Source organism: Dendropsophus ebraccatus, chromosome 11 (genome assembly GCF_027789765.1).
Source record: "Dendropsophus ebraccatus isolate aDenEbr1 chromosome 11, aDenEbr1.pat, whole genome shotgun sequence".
Lineage (NCBI taxonomy): Eukaryota > Metazoa > Chordata > Amphibia > Anura > Hylidae > Dendropsophus > Dendropsophus ebraccatus.
In genome coordinates this window covers 23157493-23175654 of record NC_091464.1, presented here as the reverse complement: position 1 = coordinate 23175654, position 18162 = coordinate 23157493, and the positions used below count along the sequence as shown (strand labels likewise).

Below are 18162 nucleotides of genomic sequence, written 5' to 3'. Positions count from 1 at the left end.
CTACTGTACTGTATATGCACTCCAGCAGTCTTATACAGTACTGTACAGGATGGGAGATGGTGGTGCACTGACTGTACTACTACTGTACTGTATATGCACTCCAGCAGTCTTATACAGTACAGGATGGGAGATGGTGGTGCACTGACTGTACTACTACTGTACTGTATATGCACTCCAGCAGTCTTATACAGTACTGTATTGTACGCGGGCCCACATCCCACTGTTAGCTGCCACTACCATCTGAGAGTCACCGCATGGAACCCTCTCAAATAAACATGTATTAAACGTATAAATGCCCTCCACTTAACAGCCAATATTGTGCAAATGTGGAACCTGTTCATTTGTAAAGATGTAGGTTACCCTAATTGCCCCACTTTTCCCAGGGACCCAATAAAACTATGGCATGGGCCAGAAAGGGTGCATAACGGCATTTTGATACATTGGTCTAAAAGGGAAGATATACTTGTGCAAATTGACTAAAGGGGCACGGAAGATGTGCTATGGACTGGAATAATGGACCTCCCGGCATCATTAGAAATTAAAATCTTTGCCCAAATGATAGGTGTTTTCCACTATCCAATATCAACTCCCTGATGATTGAAAAACTAAAACTTAACTTCTCTTAGTTATTTCAAGTATCAACCCTAGAACGGTCAACCTAGTGGGGGCGAGGCCTAGACCTCTAGGCTATTCCATTGTAATGGCCGCCGAGGAGGTGGGGCCTAGATGCAAATGAAATCATGGATGGGCGGAACCTATGGAGCCAATGTGGGCAGAGCGAAGTGGCACAGGGGCCATGAAGCCCCGCCCAGGTGGCACAATCCACCTATGATAAAAAGCATTTTTCACTGGACCAAACACCAAGCAATCTATTATAAAGTAAGGTATGAAAACTGCAGAATTTAGGATTTACAGTCCTCATACAGAAAGGGGGTGACAGTAGTACTGATATATGTAAACTGTGGATTGATATATACTATTGTGGGGAAAATTCCAGTAGCTGCACAGAAACCTCTGCTCATTCTAGGTTAGTCAAGTGGGCGGTCCTACTATGTGACTGAATGTTCTCTTTATAGTCACACTTAGAGATAGATGTGCACCACTGATTAGCACCACCCACTTGACTACTAAGCCCAGAACTATCAGGGATTTACAGATGACAGGTTCTCTTGGAGCATTTATGGTCTCACTTACAATGCGGACACCACACACAAGACATTGTAAAATTGCAGCCCAAGACAAAATCAACTATTTTGGAGCCATATATTCACCAACTCAGAACAGCTGAAATTTACAATTTCTGTGTTTCTTTTTTTTTTCAATTAAATTTGAAGTCGGAAATCCATTTCTTACATCAAAATGTTGAGCGGGTAAAAGGATAATGTAATCTTATCCTTCCTGTCACACATTCATGTTCTGTGCGATAGGAATAGGCACTGAATAGCGTCCCAGCTACTATAATAATGATGTTTATTTTTCAGTTTTTTTTATATATTGTAAAAGGGAAATTAGGGTTCTGGAAATATTAATGGGGTTGTGCAATTCTGCATACCCCATTTCATATTAATATAATCATAAAGTGTTTGTTCGTTTGATAATGTAACTGTACTTTTCCCCCCAACTTTATGTACACTGCACTCAGCATGCATTATGTACTTCTGCTCAAAGATGTATTCCATTCAAACATAAATTTGATATGTTGCTGCCCATGGTGAGACTAACAATTCCTTCCATACTTGTTATTATATATTCAGTCTCTTTCCCCCAGTTCTGAGCTGCTGCTTTCTGCTGAAGACACAAAAATCAGTGTGTGAGTTTTTCTCTCCGTCTCCCCCTTCTCCCTTCTGAGACTGATGTAAACAAGTCCCTGACTGGTTTCATCTGCAACTTTTTAGCTTCTTTGTAATGCTGGGAGGGTTAACCTGAGTTCAAGTTGCTGATGAATTCACTGTGATTATCCCTTTAAGAATAACAAAAAAGCTACAATGTTGCAGATGAAGCCAGCCAGGGACTTGTTTACAGCAGCTGTATCGGAATGGAGGGGGGGGGGGGAGACAGAGAAAAGCTCACACACAGATTTGTGTGTTTTCAGCAGAAAGAAGCAGCTCAGATCTGGAAGAAGGAGACTGAATTGATAATAACAAGTATGGAAGGAATTGTTAGTGTCACTATGGGCAGAAACATATCAAAAGTTATGTTTGAGTGGAAAAATTGTCTAGTTCTCCATCATAATATACTGGGCATGCACTGCTAGTCTAAGCATACTCATGACTAGTATGAAAAAGTCCTCAAGATAATAGCAGAGTCCTTGCCTACCTGTTGAGCTTCTAAAGTGCCCCGTGGTACCTGGCTGACAAGTTAGCTTTCATGGTTCTAGCTATAAGTCAAGCATGATGGAGACTCCTCGTAAAGCAGTCTAACAAGTACAGCTGGGACCTAAGGAACCTCTGATCCGACCTCTTCAACCCATTGACCGCTGTGGTGTGTAAATGTGGCACAATCAAAAGTGATACCTCTCTTCGTTCAGGTCGCTGGGTCTGTTCATGGGTAAATGCACAAGCAAGTCTATTCCTGGCATGGTATGTGGATTGCCGAACAAGAATATGGTACTTACTGCCTGGTCTGGGCCATCCCCTCCAAGGACTCTGAATCCAAAGCCAGACTCCTGTTTACGGAGAAATACATCCAAGTCCTTTGCATTGGGAGCTGTGTAGATAGAAATAAACAAAAAATTAAGCAAATTCTTAAAATTATTCTTAATAGGGGGCACTATGCTGTAAATAAAAGTAAGATATAAATATATTAAAAAAAGAACAACAACAAAACAAATGAATATACATAGTAGTATAGTATGTATAATATAAAGGAACACCACTACTACTAACCCCACTCAGCCAACGCTGGCTTTTAGTGGGGCATCAATCCCCGCTGCTCTATAAAGTTAGTCACTGTACACACATTAGGATAACAAGTCTGTTGGACATACACCTGTCATTTTGAAGAGTGCAGCCTTTCAGTGCCACAACCCGCTTCTCATAACTCAAACACGGAGTGATGGTTGCAGCCTTTCTATATAAATAGTAATAAAAGTCACCTCAACAGCAGCGTATAAACATAAAACAAGAACAAACAACTTCACCCCCTCCTCCCATATCCTTCTTTGACCGCACTTTATTTCCACAGCCTCCAAGACCGAAGACGTCCTTTAATAATAAATGGTGTGTCTACTAGTGAACGTCTCTCTTGGAGGAAAAGTCTTCTCTCAAATAGAGAGGTTAATAGAGAGATCTTTAGGCAGGTTTATTTGATTTTTATACCAACTTTATACAATAAGTGACACTTTCATTATTTACATCTATGTTTTAGAGGTAGAGTTCACTTTTTACACGCCAATAAATTTACTTAAATAGGGCTTGCTTTTTTGGGGTGAATTTATGTTTGCATTCCATTTCCAGTTGGCTGAATCGGATAGTAAGAAGGTGTATGGGGTGCGACCTCCTGAAAGCTGGGCAGTTCTCTATATAAGGATCTGGACTTTTAAAGGGAACCTGTCACCCCCCGTGACGAAGATCTCAGCCGCTGCAGCCCGGCGCGCACGCTGAGAGATGAGTCCAACACCCATAGAGAATGACAGGAGAGTCCAGCGCTCCGTCATTCTCTATGAGCGTTGGACTCATCTCTCAGCGCGCGCGCCGGGCTGCAGCGGCTGAGATCTTCGTCACCCGACCATCTCCAGAACCGGGACCCGGCGGGATTAGGTGAGTATAAAGGGCTCTAACGGGGGGTCGGGAGCCTGTCACCCCGGCATGGGGGGTGACAGGTTCCCTTTAAGTGCAGTTACCGTTAGTGTTTATCAGCCAATGTCTGGTTCCACTCCTTATCCCCTGGTGAAGGTATCTGGGTAAAAAAAAAAACGTTTTATCCCGTTGGCATGATGTCAAAGAAGCAGGGCCTACATGCTCCATGCCTTAAGCCTGCCAAAATCCAGCCCAGGGGCATGTCAACAACGAAGAAAAGTGGGGAGGGATGCGCTGCTAGTCTAGGGCACAGAAGCTGTCCGGCAATACAGATTCGATTTAAAGGAGCAGTACGGCGATTAACATTTTATGCTTAATTAACACACATTACAAAAGTTATATACCTTTGTAATGTGTGTTAAAAAGCGGTCTGCCGCCTGTGTTCTACAGTGCTGCTTTTCTCCTCTCTGTGCTCACTCACCCCTCTCGACCCCTCCCCTCCCCATAGAGCATAATGGACACAGAAATTCAGCTTATTCTGAAGTAAGAGGGGGGGGGGGTAGGAAAACCGCTTTTTAAGTACAGAAGGAAACTCTCCTGCTTAATAAAACCTATTATAGAGTTTCTTAAAATCGCTTGTACTATAGATATTTATTGATTTGTGAAAAATGTCATTTAAATGAGTGTCACACTTTAATGTAAAGACTAGTGTACACAGGTATATTTGTATTTTTTTTTTTTTTTTTTTTTTTTATAATAAATTATAGTTTGTACCACAGATTCCAATTAAATCAAACTTAAATTCAAACTTCAAGGTAACATTTCAGTTAGGATGTTCGATGCTGAAATTCTAGCAGCTCTGTAAAGGCAGATATTATGCAAATCAGCATCTATTATCCTGATGTATAGCCCGACTAATGGTAATTGTAGAGAACAGAGAGAATTATAGGATAGGGACTAACTCTTTCATTAAGTCTCATTTAGAGGGAATATCACAAATAGGGAGTATGCTGTATTTAGGAAGCATCAGTAATGTACCTGTATCCTGCCTAAAAAAAAAAAAAATTTTCAATGAAATCCGGCAATAATTTCGTGTTTCAGAAAGCCAAAAAGGATTAACCAGCTAACACAATATTTCTCTAAGGTATGGCGTGTCACAGGTTTCTAGTTACTGCTCCTCTTCTAGATGTAACAAGTCAATGGGGCAGCAAAAGAAGACGCCTGTCAAGCTGCTATACGTCTATGGCCACCTTAGGACTGCAGTAAATTACATGACTGGCCATATAAATTGGCACCTGAAGTAGCTGTATTACATTTACGGGTATATGCACACCACGGAATTTGGGCGGAAATTTCAAGCAGAGTCAGCTCAGTAGTCTCCGCTTGAGGTTCCACCCAGTCCCATAGACTCAATGATATTCTGAGGCTCAATCCACCGTACACCCAAAGAATTGACATGTCAATATCGTTAAAGGGGTTATCTGGTGCTACAAAAACACGGCCACTTTCTTTCAGAGACAACACGACTCTTGTCTCCAGTTCAGGTGCGGTTTGCAATTAAGCTCCATTTACTTCAATGGAACTGAGCAGAAAAATCCCGCCCAAGTTAGACACAAGAGTGGGGCTGTCTCTGGAAGAAAGCGGCCATGTTTCACTAGCGCTGGATAACCCCTTTAAGTCTATGGAACAGGCAGAATGCAAAGCGGCAGCTTGAAATTTTCACCCAAATTTTGTAGTGTGCACACATACACTATAGGAGACATATTTGTACTAAAGTAACTCAGGAGTAAGGGGCAGTTCACACTGAACAAATTAGCGGTGGAGCTCTCTGCTGCGGGATCCCACCTGCCTCAGTGGTAAATAGTGAGTCTATGGGAGGGCTCGCGTGCCTCTGCTCTTTGCTGCCCTCCGCTCAAAGAATTCACATGTCAATTCTTGGAAGTGTGAAGCGGAGGAGAGTGGAGCGGAATTCCGCCGAATAGGCTTAGTGTGAACTGGCACTAAAAGCAGAAAGTTCGGTAAAAATAAATAAAATAAATAATAAATAAATGAATATATATATATATATATATATATATATATATATATACATATATATGATAAATGTTGTGACACCGTAAACTTTTTGGCTCTCCGGGAAATTCTGCTCTTCCTCAGAACACTTAGGTTTCAAGAGAACATCTCTGGAAATGTTTAATAATCTGTTCGGCAAATGACGTATTTGAGAGCAGGACATCCAAACAAGAAGACAAGTATTTTCCAGAGGTAGAGGGACACCCATGGGATTACTCCTCAGACTCGTGTGTCACAGAAATTCACTCACCGGCTCTTGTTCGAAAAGAGAACATTCAAGCAAAAACAGTTGTTCTACCGAGCAACAAGCTTTATGCAGCGGTGCTTGTAAAATGTATGAAACGTCTACAAAAACTTCTGCATTTACTATTTTCATGGTGTATTTCTAAAAGTGTGAAAAAAAAGCTTTATTGGGAAAAATAAAAATGTACACAGATAAAAAAAAAACACTCATTCATTCCATAGACCTCAGCCAAAAAAAAAAAACAAAAAACTAGTAACAATCGATCATATTCCGGAGTTAGACATCTCCCAATTCCCAAATGTGTGGATTAAATAGAAAAAGAAAATTCAATGTGAAATGCTTTTCTTACACTTGAGCACACAGCTTGTGGCAACCCAGCATGCGTCATTTGTAGCTAAATCAAAAATTTATGTTTTATGTTTATTCTCAATGAAAACTTAAACCATAAGCAAAAATAAAAGGCTTAGAAGTTGACAGCAAAGATATAACATTGAAGGTGATGTTCCCGTAACATTTTTAGATCTTATTGTGAGCACTGTTTTCTGCAGTTTTCTTTGCATTTTTTAGACTTTTTTTTTTTTGGGCCACAACCACACGGCAGTTTTTTTAAACAGATTTAATTTTGTGGCCAATTAACAGCTGTTACTTCAAGACAATGAAGGTTGTTTGTGGAATAACAGACGTTGTTTTATCCTGGGAAACCGTTTCTACCAAATATGGCCTACCCCCTACACAAGCCTGGCAATACATACAACTAAAATCCCACTTTAAAGCCTTAGCCTCGCAATGCGAGACCATAGAAAGACCAAATGCCTTTGACTCTCTCATAGGACCGGCAAGCAGACATGACTCACTGTCCGACATTTACAAAAATATTAAGGAACTCCACCTCAAACCGGTAGAACTTAAAGTTTTAAATAAATGGGCACCACAAATACAGGTTGAGGACCTCCCCGACAAGATAAAAAAAGGCATCTATTGTGTCAGGCAGGCGACCCCTAGTGAGACACTACGGGAGACCCATCTACGCATGGTACATAGGGCTACATACGCATTCAATATCCCATTCAGAGACACCCAAGTTATCCACCTAGACAAATGCCCTAAATGCAAACTACCTAAAGCAGACCTACTCCATAGTATGTGGCTATGCCCACAAGTTCAGGAGATTTGGAGGGAGGTACAAACATTTATCAAGCAAGTATGGAACACTCAGATCCCACTTGATCCTCTTGCCTATATATTACATTATGTTCCTAAGGACCCCTCTGACCCCACCTCCTCACTAATGGTCCACAAGGGGATACACCTATTTCTACTAGTAGGGCTTAAATGCATATTACGGCACTGGCTCCAGCCCACCACTCCCACGGTTGGGGAAATCATAGACTATATGGATTCTATATTCCATTATGAACTCACATTAACATTAAGAAACAAGGAACACGCCACAAAATCATTTTTTAGCAAGTGGAAGGGTTATGTACAGGCCTGGCCATCAGCTGAAAGGAGGCATCGCTTGATGCACCATTTCAGGATGACTTCGTGGTACTGCCAGTCCGATCTTAAAGGGTCACTAGGTAACCTCAAGATTCTAGAGGTACGACAGGCCCCAGACACTACGTGACACGACTGTCTAGGCTAACCCGAAGACTGTGTGACCCCCCCAGGGGTCGATATCACCGGTTCCTTATACGTATACCTATAAGCCTTTTGGGTGGCGGGATATGCAAGAAGCCAATAATACTAGACTAGCACTGTTTCTATAAGGATATTGCATGCATGTGCCAACGGGGGACTTAGCTAACTCTGCCATACACTACATCTATTCGAGCTGAGACGGAACAAGTGTTCGTTTTTGGTTTTTCTTTTTTGGTTTCTTATTGTTTTTCGGTTTTATATTGTGGCAAGATGCGATTAGTTGATACGGCTGTTCTTGCTCAGGCCACGTAGGTCATCTGGAGTGGTATGAACAGTCCTCTTGGTTAAACATCTACACTACAGATGGACATTATCATTAGTACCTCTCAGGGTATCATCACATGGATTGTTTAACTATGCTTTTGTACTTACGAAAAGTTTTCTACTGCTTTGTACATCATTCTAGCCGTACGGCTCCCTCATTCTGTATGATACTTGCCTTACTTTCTTTTTTCTTGTAAAACTTAATAAAGTATGTTTTAAAAAAAAAAAAAAAAACAGACGTTGTTTTGAAATAACGGCCTTCCAAAAACACACATTGTGTGGCCGTGGCATTCAGGTGTTTTTCGTCATTTTTTTTGCGCTCCAGCAAATGTTATTATGTAAGTTACAAACCAGCCATTCTTTCGAAAGACAATAGCTAAAATAATATGTGAAAAAATGTTTATTAATAGACATGTTTCCTAATCTGTAGTTAAAGGGAATCTGTCAGTAGCTGGACCGGACACAGTGTAATGTAGGTCTCTGTCCCTTCGGTGATGTAGATTTGATACAGTGTTGCCAAACCAAGTGTCACAGAGGAGTAGTGGCTTGGCGATCATGCCGCACTTCGGCACGCCTCAACACTACTTCCTCCTCCCTAATTCTGTAGAATATTAACTGGTGTCCAGCCTCCCACTCCACCCTGGTGTCACCCTCTTCTGTGCATGCATCGTTGCTGGCAAGGGCTGCATGCAGCGACTTGTCAGTTTAGGCGCACGCTGCTGATAACTGCAATTGCGCATGCGGAGGGGGAGCGGCGCACGTGCTGAGGGCCTGAAGCCAATGCCCTGAGTGGGGATGCGTACACAGCTCCTCCAGCCTACGGCACAATTTCGGTTATCATAACTGACAAGTCGGTGCGCCTGGCCCTTGCAGCAATCGCGCATGTGCAGAGGGAGGTGACGCCAGGGTGGAGCAGGAGGCCGGACAGTGGTAAATATTCAGCAGAATTAGAGAGGAGGAAGTAGTGGTCAGGCGTGCCTAAGTGGGGCACGAACGCCAAGCCGCTACACCTCTGTGACACTTTGTTTTGCAACACTGTATGAAATCTACAGCACCGATGGATTTAATACAGGCAATATGCACACGAGGGGACAGAGACCTACACTACACTGTCAGCATCTGGGGTCTGGTCCGGGTGCTGACAGATTCCCTTTAAATACGGTTAAGTCTACGGTTAAAGAAAGACTAAAACCAATATATTTAGCATGCAACTGTTCCAAAACCTATGTACGTGACATGACGGATTAAATTCAACTGCGTTGGACAGATGAAGCAAGTACTTACGCTTATCTTCAAATATATTTTTGGACTTCTTATAGACCTCAGAAGGGTCAAGTTTTGGGGAATTAGATCGATTAAGATTTGGTGGAAAGGGCAATGGCTGTGGTAAAGGTTCAGTTGTGCCGATTGCTTCAAGGCTGCCCGTCAGCTCCTGCTTGTCAGTTTTCTGGCCATGAAAAGAGAGACAGAGGTTACTACATCAATCACATGACAGCTATTACACTAGAGATACTTGTACAGAGATGTTGTGGCTTAAAGGGAAACTATCAACAGGTATCGAGCGGTATCTAACCTGCTGATATGTCCCTACAGTGTGTGGGGCCCTGAAGATGAAGGTTAGTCTAAGGCTAGGTTCACACTGCGTTTTTAGCATCCATTTAACGGATCAGTTTTTTGCAAAAAACGGATGCATTTGTGTGCATCCGTTTTTGATCCGTTTTTCCATTGACTTTCATTATAAAAAAAAACGGATCAAAACGGATCCGTTTTTTTTGACGCACAATAAAGTGCTGTTGACACTACTTTTTTGACCGCTAAAAAATACGGATCTGTTAAACGGATGCTGAAAACGCAGTGTGAACCTACCCTTACCTTCATCCTTAGAGTTGCTTCTGTGCAGTTCAGCATCTAGTAAGGCCATTTGGAGCACTGGGGGCGGAGCCAACACCTTCAGAGCCCCGATCCCCGACCACCCCACTGATAATTATTAGAAGGGGCGAAACGGTGCTCATGGAACAAATGTAATTTACCAGTGACTATGTGAAATACAAGAGGAAGAACAACTACAACTTGTACAGCTTATCCATGTCGTTCCCTCAGACAGACATCATTTGTATACTACATGGGATGACTATTATTGTTCTTGCTCTGAGAAGGGGGAAGGGTGGGCCTATTTTTCATTTTTATGTAGCACACAGGGCACCATAAAACAGTGTTTACAGCCACAGTGACGGGTCCCCTTCGTTTTGCGGGTCTTTCAAGAGCAAAACAAATCTTGGCTTATATTCCTGTCTAGAGACCTATGTACAAGATTGTAATGTGAGATATTTACTGGCGAAATAAATATGCCGCACATAAAAGTCCAGAAACAAATGATTTTAGTTCTATACAAATGTATACAATGGCAGCTTATCTTCTGAAGATGTAAAAGTTCCAAGGGTAAAACAAAGCAAGCAGTGCATCATTACAGCGCTTTACTTTCCTGTATATTTCCATTCATCTATTAAAGAAGAAATCCGGGTACAGTCTTTTTTTTTTTTTGGGTGAACAAAACATGCACTTACCTCCCTGGCTCCAGCACTGTGCTCCGCTCTGTTTCCTGGTCACTTCCTGGTCTAGAGAGGGGACCTGGGACATGACGTTCCAAGCCCGCTCAGCCAGTCAGCAGCCGTAGTGGGGTCCAGTCTCTGCCGTTGACTGGCTGAGTGGGCCTGAAACATCGCGTCCCAGGTCCCCTCTCTAGACCAGGAAGTGACCAGGAACCAGAGCGGAGCACAGTGCTGGAGCCAGGGAGGTAAGTGCATGTTTTGTTCAACCATTATCTCCCTGACAGCTTTGAACAAAAAAAGTCTGTGCCCGGACTTCTCCTTTAAGGGTATATAACACAATATGTAGGTTATGCTTACCACTTTTGTTACTTTGGTAGGTGATGGAGGAGCTGCAAGAAAAAAAAGAAAATATGACTCACAAGTGTTGTAAGTAGAGACGAGCAAATTTACATTAGGAGTGAAGCAAAACGTTTTCTTCCTATCTATATTCTGCTCATCAGGCTGTGAGCTTTGAAGTCTGCTCCACTCCATGCTGCTCGTCCCCAGGTACTGGGAAAAGATGGATCCAGTCCTGGGAAACTTCTCCAAGTTTTCCAGGACTGGATCCATCTTTTCCCAGCACCCGTGGAGGAGCGGCAGGGAGTGGAGCAGACTTCAAAGCCCTCAGCCTGATGAGTGGAATACAGATAGGAACCTTACTGTAAATTCGCTCATCCCTAGGTGTACGGTATGAGCTATATATCATTGCTAGAGACATGAGCAAACAAATAAGATGGATGCAAATAGTATAATATCTAATATTTGGGCTGGGGTCACACATTGTCTTTTGGTCAGTATTTTAGCTAAAAACAGGACTTCTACATTACAGTTACATATACAGGAGCCAGACATCTGCTTTTAGGGCAGAGCCGTGGCCGACAACCTAGACAACATGCTGTAAAGAATGGGATGTGGGAGGCAAATATGCTGAATGATTATATATGCAAAAATATTTTACTTGATGAGCCCTACAGGGATAACTATATCCAGTGTGATGGGAATACCCCTTTAAAATCCAGACATTGTAAGCGTTAAGAAATATCCATGGCTAATAATCTGTTCTATACATTTGAATGTAGTTTCGGCAGCACCTGATCCATTTTTACAACGCTATTCAGATACATGGGAAATCGTCTCATCTCCCCGCAAAGAGAGTTATGGCTGACAGTGATGAACTTAAAGGGGTAGTTCACAAAAAATAAATAAATGTAATATTGGGAGACTGTGTATGCATGTTGTTAAAGTGATGAGCTGAGTGCTATGTTGCTGTTTTTTTCTTTCATCAGTTTTATTTTTTTCCCCACAGAATACAAATTACATGGGCAGACCCGTGTCCACTGGGGGCGCCAACCAAGCAGCTTGGCATTTGCTTAATTACAAATGATGACCAGATCATTTACACCGCTCTTTACCTATAAAAAAAATATCTTTCAAGTCAACTGGTGCCAGAAAGTGCCAGAGATTTGTCATTTACTTTAGAAAAAAAAAAAATCTCTGGTCTTCCAGTACTTATCAGCTGCTGTATGCCCTACAGGAAGTGAAATTCCTTCTAGTCTGGAGAGCAGGAGAGGTTTTCTATGGGGATTTGCTACTGCTCTGGACAGTTCCTAACATGGACAGAGGTGGCAGCAGAGAGCACTGTGTCAGACTGGAAAGAGTACACCAGGACACACAGCAGCTGATAAGTACTGGAAGACTTGAGATTTCTTAATAGAAGTAAATTCCAAATCTCTGGCACCAGTTGATTTAAAAGATATTTTTATGGATAAAGAGCGGCGTGAATGATCTTTTGTAATTAAGCAAGTGCCGAGCTACGTGGTTGGCGCTCGAAGTGGACACAAGTCTGCCCATATAATACTACTTTTACCATCTGTATTCTATGGGGGGAGGGGGAAATAAAAATAAAAATGGATAAAAAAACAAAAAAAAACACAGCACTCGGCTCACTGCTGTAACAACATGCATCCGCAGTCTCCGAATATTCTAATACACGCCATAAATAGATTACTAACCGCAGGATTACAGCTGATTACATTGGCGCTAACAATCACAATTTGCATATTGAATATGTACAAGAAAGCTTTTAAGAGCAGGCTCAAGTTGGCCCACAAGAGAAGAAGTCTTCTAATTCCTTCTCCCCCTATTATAATGTTATATATATATATAATTTTTTTTTTTTCATCCTCTCTTTCCAGACGCAAAGTCAATTAAGTCAATGAATGTAACACATGAATGAGCCTTGATAAGGCCACTCGGATTCAATCACTGGGAATAAAACGGCTCTTAAAAGGGCAGCGTCGGAGCCATTACAGAAGACATAGAGATGCAGCTCTAACTGGCAGCTATCAGGAATGGCATTATGTGCGAGTATAAGCTAATTAGGACCCAGAGAAGTGGAGTCAATGGAATTTCTATTAACCGTGTCCGCGCTGAAATCTATCTACGGATCATCTTCTGTGCTGCCATAAGGTTATCCAACGCTTATTATTAGTACTAACAGGAATTCATGCTGATATAGGTTCATCCGCAGCGGACTCTCACCGTATATTTGAGCTGCTCTATCAGCTCAGAATTAAAGCTATTAGTAATTTAGCTAAGCGTGGACCAATCACCTTAATGGCCGACTCTAATCACCATCTAATTCACTGCAAGCTAAATATAAAGCCCTCCATATAATACAGTGGTATTCATCTAGTCTTGTGGAAGCCTAAACAACAACATAAAACTGGACTGGCTGTACAATGCCAGAAGATTTAAAGGGGTTATCCACCGCTACAAAAACATGGCCACTTTCCCCCTCTCTTCTCTCCAGATTGGGTGGGGTTTAAAACTCAGTTCCATTAAACTAAATGGAGCTTAATTGCAAACCACACCTGACCTGGAGACAAGAGAGGGGGGGGGGGGGGAAGGGGCCATGTTTTTGTAGCGCTGAATAACCCCTTTAAAGGAGAAGGCAGATAATAAAACTAGGCAGCCGGCAGGGAGGAAATTGATCACAAGTCCTAACTTACCGCTCTCTGACCCCTGCCAGGCTCTGTGGTATCTCCGGAGCTAATACGTCCCACCCTAACTGATGGACTGGCCGCTCAGCCAGTTAGTGACTAGGATGGGACGATACTCCAGTCACTGATTGGCTGAGTGGCCAGTCCATCAGTCGGGACAAGATTCACTCCCCCTCCCCATCCCGAGTTGTGATATCATCACAACTAACAGCCGGCCCCGTCACAATTGTACTTGTAATCAATTTCCCCCCTGCCGAGTTTTATAAGCTGCTGGACTTCTCCTTTAATTTAAAATGAGAAAAGGATGTGCTACCGACAAGTATTATAACAATATAATATGAAACGCAGCTAGGCCGGGTTCTCACATTCCTAAGAACTAGAGATGAGTGCAACTCTGATCGTTTGGCATTAGAATACCGGTGGCTGGAGAAGTTGGATGCAGCCCTAGGGACCTGGAGAAACATGAATACAGCTATAGGCCATATCCATGTTTTACCCGACTGCCTAGGGCAGCATCCAACTTCATCAGCAAACAGTTTTCAGATGCTGAACAATCGGACTTGAGCATGCTCCAGATGCCCTTATCTGTACTAAGAACACGTTAGGATGAGGATTCAGCTGCATGCACTCCAAGGTATGCGAGAATCCAGCCTAAGGGTGCATGCACACAACGGAATGGTGAGGTAAAACCCGTTGCACATTCTGCAGCTCGCACCTGCTCGTGGACTGTGGCGGGCGGGCGAGTCTCCGTCCGTGTCATAGACTCCATTCTATGCATGGGCGGATTCTGGCGTCCGTCTAAAGAATAAACAAGTTCCTGTTGCTATAAATTGCTATGTTATCTTGGGGTCCATTCACACTGCAGAATTAGTGCGGAATTTCAAGCAGAACATGTCAATTCTTTGGGCAGATGGCGGAGTGCCTGTGAGACATCCTATTAAATCAATGGGAAAGGTTGAACTTCAAGCGGAGTCCATAGCATGGAAATTCCGTAGTGTGAACGGACCCTCATAGTAAATGTTTTATTAATGGTGTGGGCCGTTAACATACATTTGTTTTCATTTAAATTTAAAAAACTAAAATAAATAAACCAACCTTTAAATAAGAGGCCACAGGTCATAACAAATTTATACCAGAAAGTACGTGAAAGTAAAGAACAGAACAATAATACTCTACTGACCTCCTCTTAATACCAGTAATGGCACCTCGGCCCCGACCGGAAATTGCTTCAGGACCTCAACGACCTGGATATGCGTTAGGTTTTGCACATTTTGATGATAGATTTCTTTTATTACATCTCCTTTCTGAAGTCCAGGACACCACTGGCTATCCAAGATCATTTTGACCTTTTGGCCCATGGCACTGTCGGCAATAGCAAATCCAAACCCCTTAGGACCCTTCAATAAAGGAACAGTTACTAATTCCGGCAGCGAGTTCACAGATGACACCATAGATGTCCTTTGATCTTGTATCTCAAGTGAGGGACCATTTAGCCTTCCATTGACTACCACATGGCCTGGTTTCCCATTTTGGTCCAGAATTACTCCAGTTTTCAAGTCTTGACTTCCCATGTTCTCCCCTTGAGTGGTCATTTGCCCGTTAATGATTGGTGGTGTATTGGCCATAATATCGTTTACGGGATCATCACTGTCTTCAGGAAGTGGGTATCCCCGGCAAAGAGTCATATTCACATACTGGTTTATGGGAATCAGCAGGAACATCTGGACGACTTCTGCATGTGTGTGACCAAGGACACAAGTTCCATTGATGTCAACGATTACATCACCTGGCAAAGACGGAGATTTATGAACAATTATTTCCCACAACATGTCATCATTAATATTTAGATAGTTTAAAGTGAATTTGCTACTTCAACCCATATATTAAGCTTTTCATACGACCTAATGCACGCTGCCACACAGATTCTGATTGGTGTGGTCCATTTTTCCATTCGCCGCCTGATTTCCGAGATCTACAGCGCTTGTTTGCTTCTTTGTCAGCCCATGAAATAAGGCCTTTAGGGTCCTATTACACTGCCGACTACGGCCCAATCATTTTAGTAAACGAGCGCCGATCTGCTAGATCGATGCTCGTTTACTAGACCTATTAGACGGCCCGATAATCGGCCAGTAAGGACATCATTATCTTACCTCTCCCCACTTCCACTCCTGTGCTCTGCAGCTTTCCGATATGGCAGCAGCATCTGAGCGGCCTGTTAGCAGACAGCCCGCTCAGCCAATCACAGGCCTGGGCTGCGGTGGCCTGTCATTGGCTGAGTGGCCTGTCAGCTGATGTTGCTAGGGCCAGAAAGCTGCGGAGCACAGGAGAGATGACTAGTAACGGGGAGAGGTAAGGTGTCAGGTGTTTGGGCAATCGTCAACCGTGCACCACTATTACGTGATTTTAGGTCCAAACCTAAACCAACGATCAGCCAGTGATCGTTTCATCGGCTGATCGTTGTCTCTATTACACGGAGTGATAATCAGTGTGGCCGATTTTCGCTCCGTATAATAGAGCCCTTACTCACTAGTAATGACTTGCCAAGTTCTACCAGCGAATCCCCTCCCCCCCACAAAAAAAAAAAGATTCAGCATTTTTTGTGATAAATCAGAATGTTCTTCCCAATAGAAAACCATATTCCCTATAGTATTTGAGCATTTCAATAACTGCGTGAAGTGTTACCTCTAAGTAAAATGATGCCGCTCAGGTTTAGTGCTCTTTATGGGAATAAAGTATATGGACGTGTGACTTTAAAACCCCTTCATGCTATACTACATAATTTGTGAGTCCTGAAGTTGTGCAAATCTTGGAGAGGCCTGCCTGATATATAGAGAGCGCACAGCTTGGAATTCACTGTTCCATGAAACCAACTTCTCTCTAAATGCCGATTTCTCTTTTTTTTTTTCTTGCCATTCGAAACATTTCTATACCAAAACCCATTCCTCTGCTGATTGCCGAGAAGTCCGTTTATTCATTACAGTTAATAAGAGCGGCAAATGGATTTTGGGAGGACATTATTTCAGGCTCTTGATGGCTGAGTGTAGGCTTCCACACAGATGCAGTTCATTTCCTGTGCTGCAGTCATTACTTTAACCCACTCGCTGCAAATGTTTATGGGAGAAAGTCCAAGAGAAAATATATGGCTTCGTGTGAAGTTCTGTTTAAAACGAGAATTAAAATCATGAAGAGTCTTAAAGGGGTACTCCGATATCAGGTAGGAAAAAATAACATGCTGCAGGAGCATATAGCATTGCTTATCTGTCTGCCCAGTTATGAAACCACCAAAAACCTGTTTGTTTGGGGGTCGTAAAGGGGTACTCTGGCTAAAATCTTATTCTTTCAAATCCATTAGTTACAGAAAGTTATATAGATTTGTAATTTACTTCTATTTAAAAATCTCAAGTCATCCAGTACTTATCAGCTGCTGTATGTCCTGCAGGAAGTGGTGTTTTCTTTTCAGTGCTCTCTGCTGCCACCTCTGTCCGAGACAGGAACTGTCCAGAGTAGTAGCAAATCCTGATAGAAAACCTCTCCTGCTCTGGACAGTTTCTGTCTCGGACAGAGGTGGCAGCAGAGAGCATTGTGTCAGACTGAAAAGAAAACACCACTTCCTGCAGGATAGGACAGCAGCTGATAAGTATGGGAAAACTGGAGATTTTTTAAATAGAAGTAAATTACAAATCTATATAACTTTCTGAAACCAGTTGATTTGATCGGAAAAAATATTTTTCTATCAAATCAACTGGTTTCAGAATGTTATACAGATTTGTAATTTACTTCTATTTAACTTCTATATAATTCCTAGAATGCTTTTCCTCACCTGTTCATCACAGTCCTTCCACCCTGCCTACTCTCTTCCCACATCACTCCTCTCAGTTCTTCACCCTAAGAGGTTGCAGAACATCTCATTTTACTAAAGACTACTGCAGAATGAAGTTGCAGCACCTGCTGTTTTTATTCCCTGTTTGTTCTTCTGCCTCCAGAACTCCAGGTCAATAACCCGCAGTGTTACTGACAGGCTACAAGTAGTCCTTCAATATATGAAATAATGTACTGGGATAAGTGTATGTAACGGAACACATTACATGTTCACTTAGGTGAAAGGATTTAATCAAAACACACATCTCGGTGGATCCAGAGAGGCCAGCACTGTAGCACTGTATAGTAATTTCCTTTATAAGGGTGCATTCACACGTACAGGATCTGCAGTAGATCTGAAGTTGCAGATTTGCTTTGAATCTAATCTGGGCCATCAAATCTGCTGCAGATCTGCTGCGGATCCTGTACGTGTGAGAACGCAGCCTAGATGTAAATCATGACCTAAATGTAATTAATTGAAAACTGGCTATACTATACTGGGAAAACTATACTTACCAGTTCAAGATCCCCCAGCGTCCTGATGTCTTTTTCCTGCTCACCGATAAAGCTTCTGAAGCCATCTCTAAGGTGACAGGATGCTTAGTCAATCACTGGAGTTGTCCCTTCTTGGCCAGTGATTGGCTGAGCAACCTTTAACTTCAGAGACGGCTTTTCAGAAGCTTCAGTAACAGCTG

At 42.5% G+C, this 18162-nt stretch overlaps 1 protein-coding gene across 2 annotated transcripts in view; it reads right to left on the bottom strand.

Moving 5' to 3' along the window:
* The window catches only part of MAGI3 (membrane associated guanylate kinase, WW and PDZ domain containing 3), a 256352-nt gene that overhangs the window by 37955 nt on the left and 200235 nt on the right, over window positions 1-18162 (bottom strand). For both annotated transcript variants that reach the window (XM_069944683.1, XM_069944684.1), the window contains exons 10-13: window positions 14790-15395; window positions 10926-10957; window positions 9304-9466; window positions 2615-2706 (exon numbers count right to left, since the gene is read on the bottom strand). In XM_069944683.1, the coding sequence (XP_069800784.1) occupies window positions 2615-2706; window positions 9304-9466; window positions 10926-10957; window positions 14790-15395 (893 nt within the window). The remainder of the gene's footprint in view (window positions 1-2614; window positions 2707-9303; window positions 9467-10925; window positions 10958-14789; window positions 15396-18162) is intronic.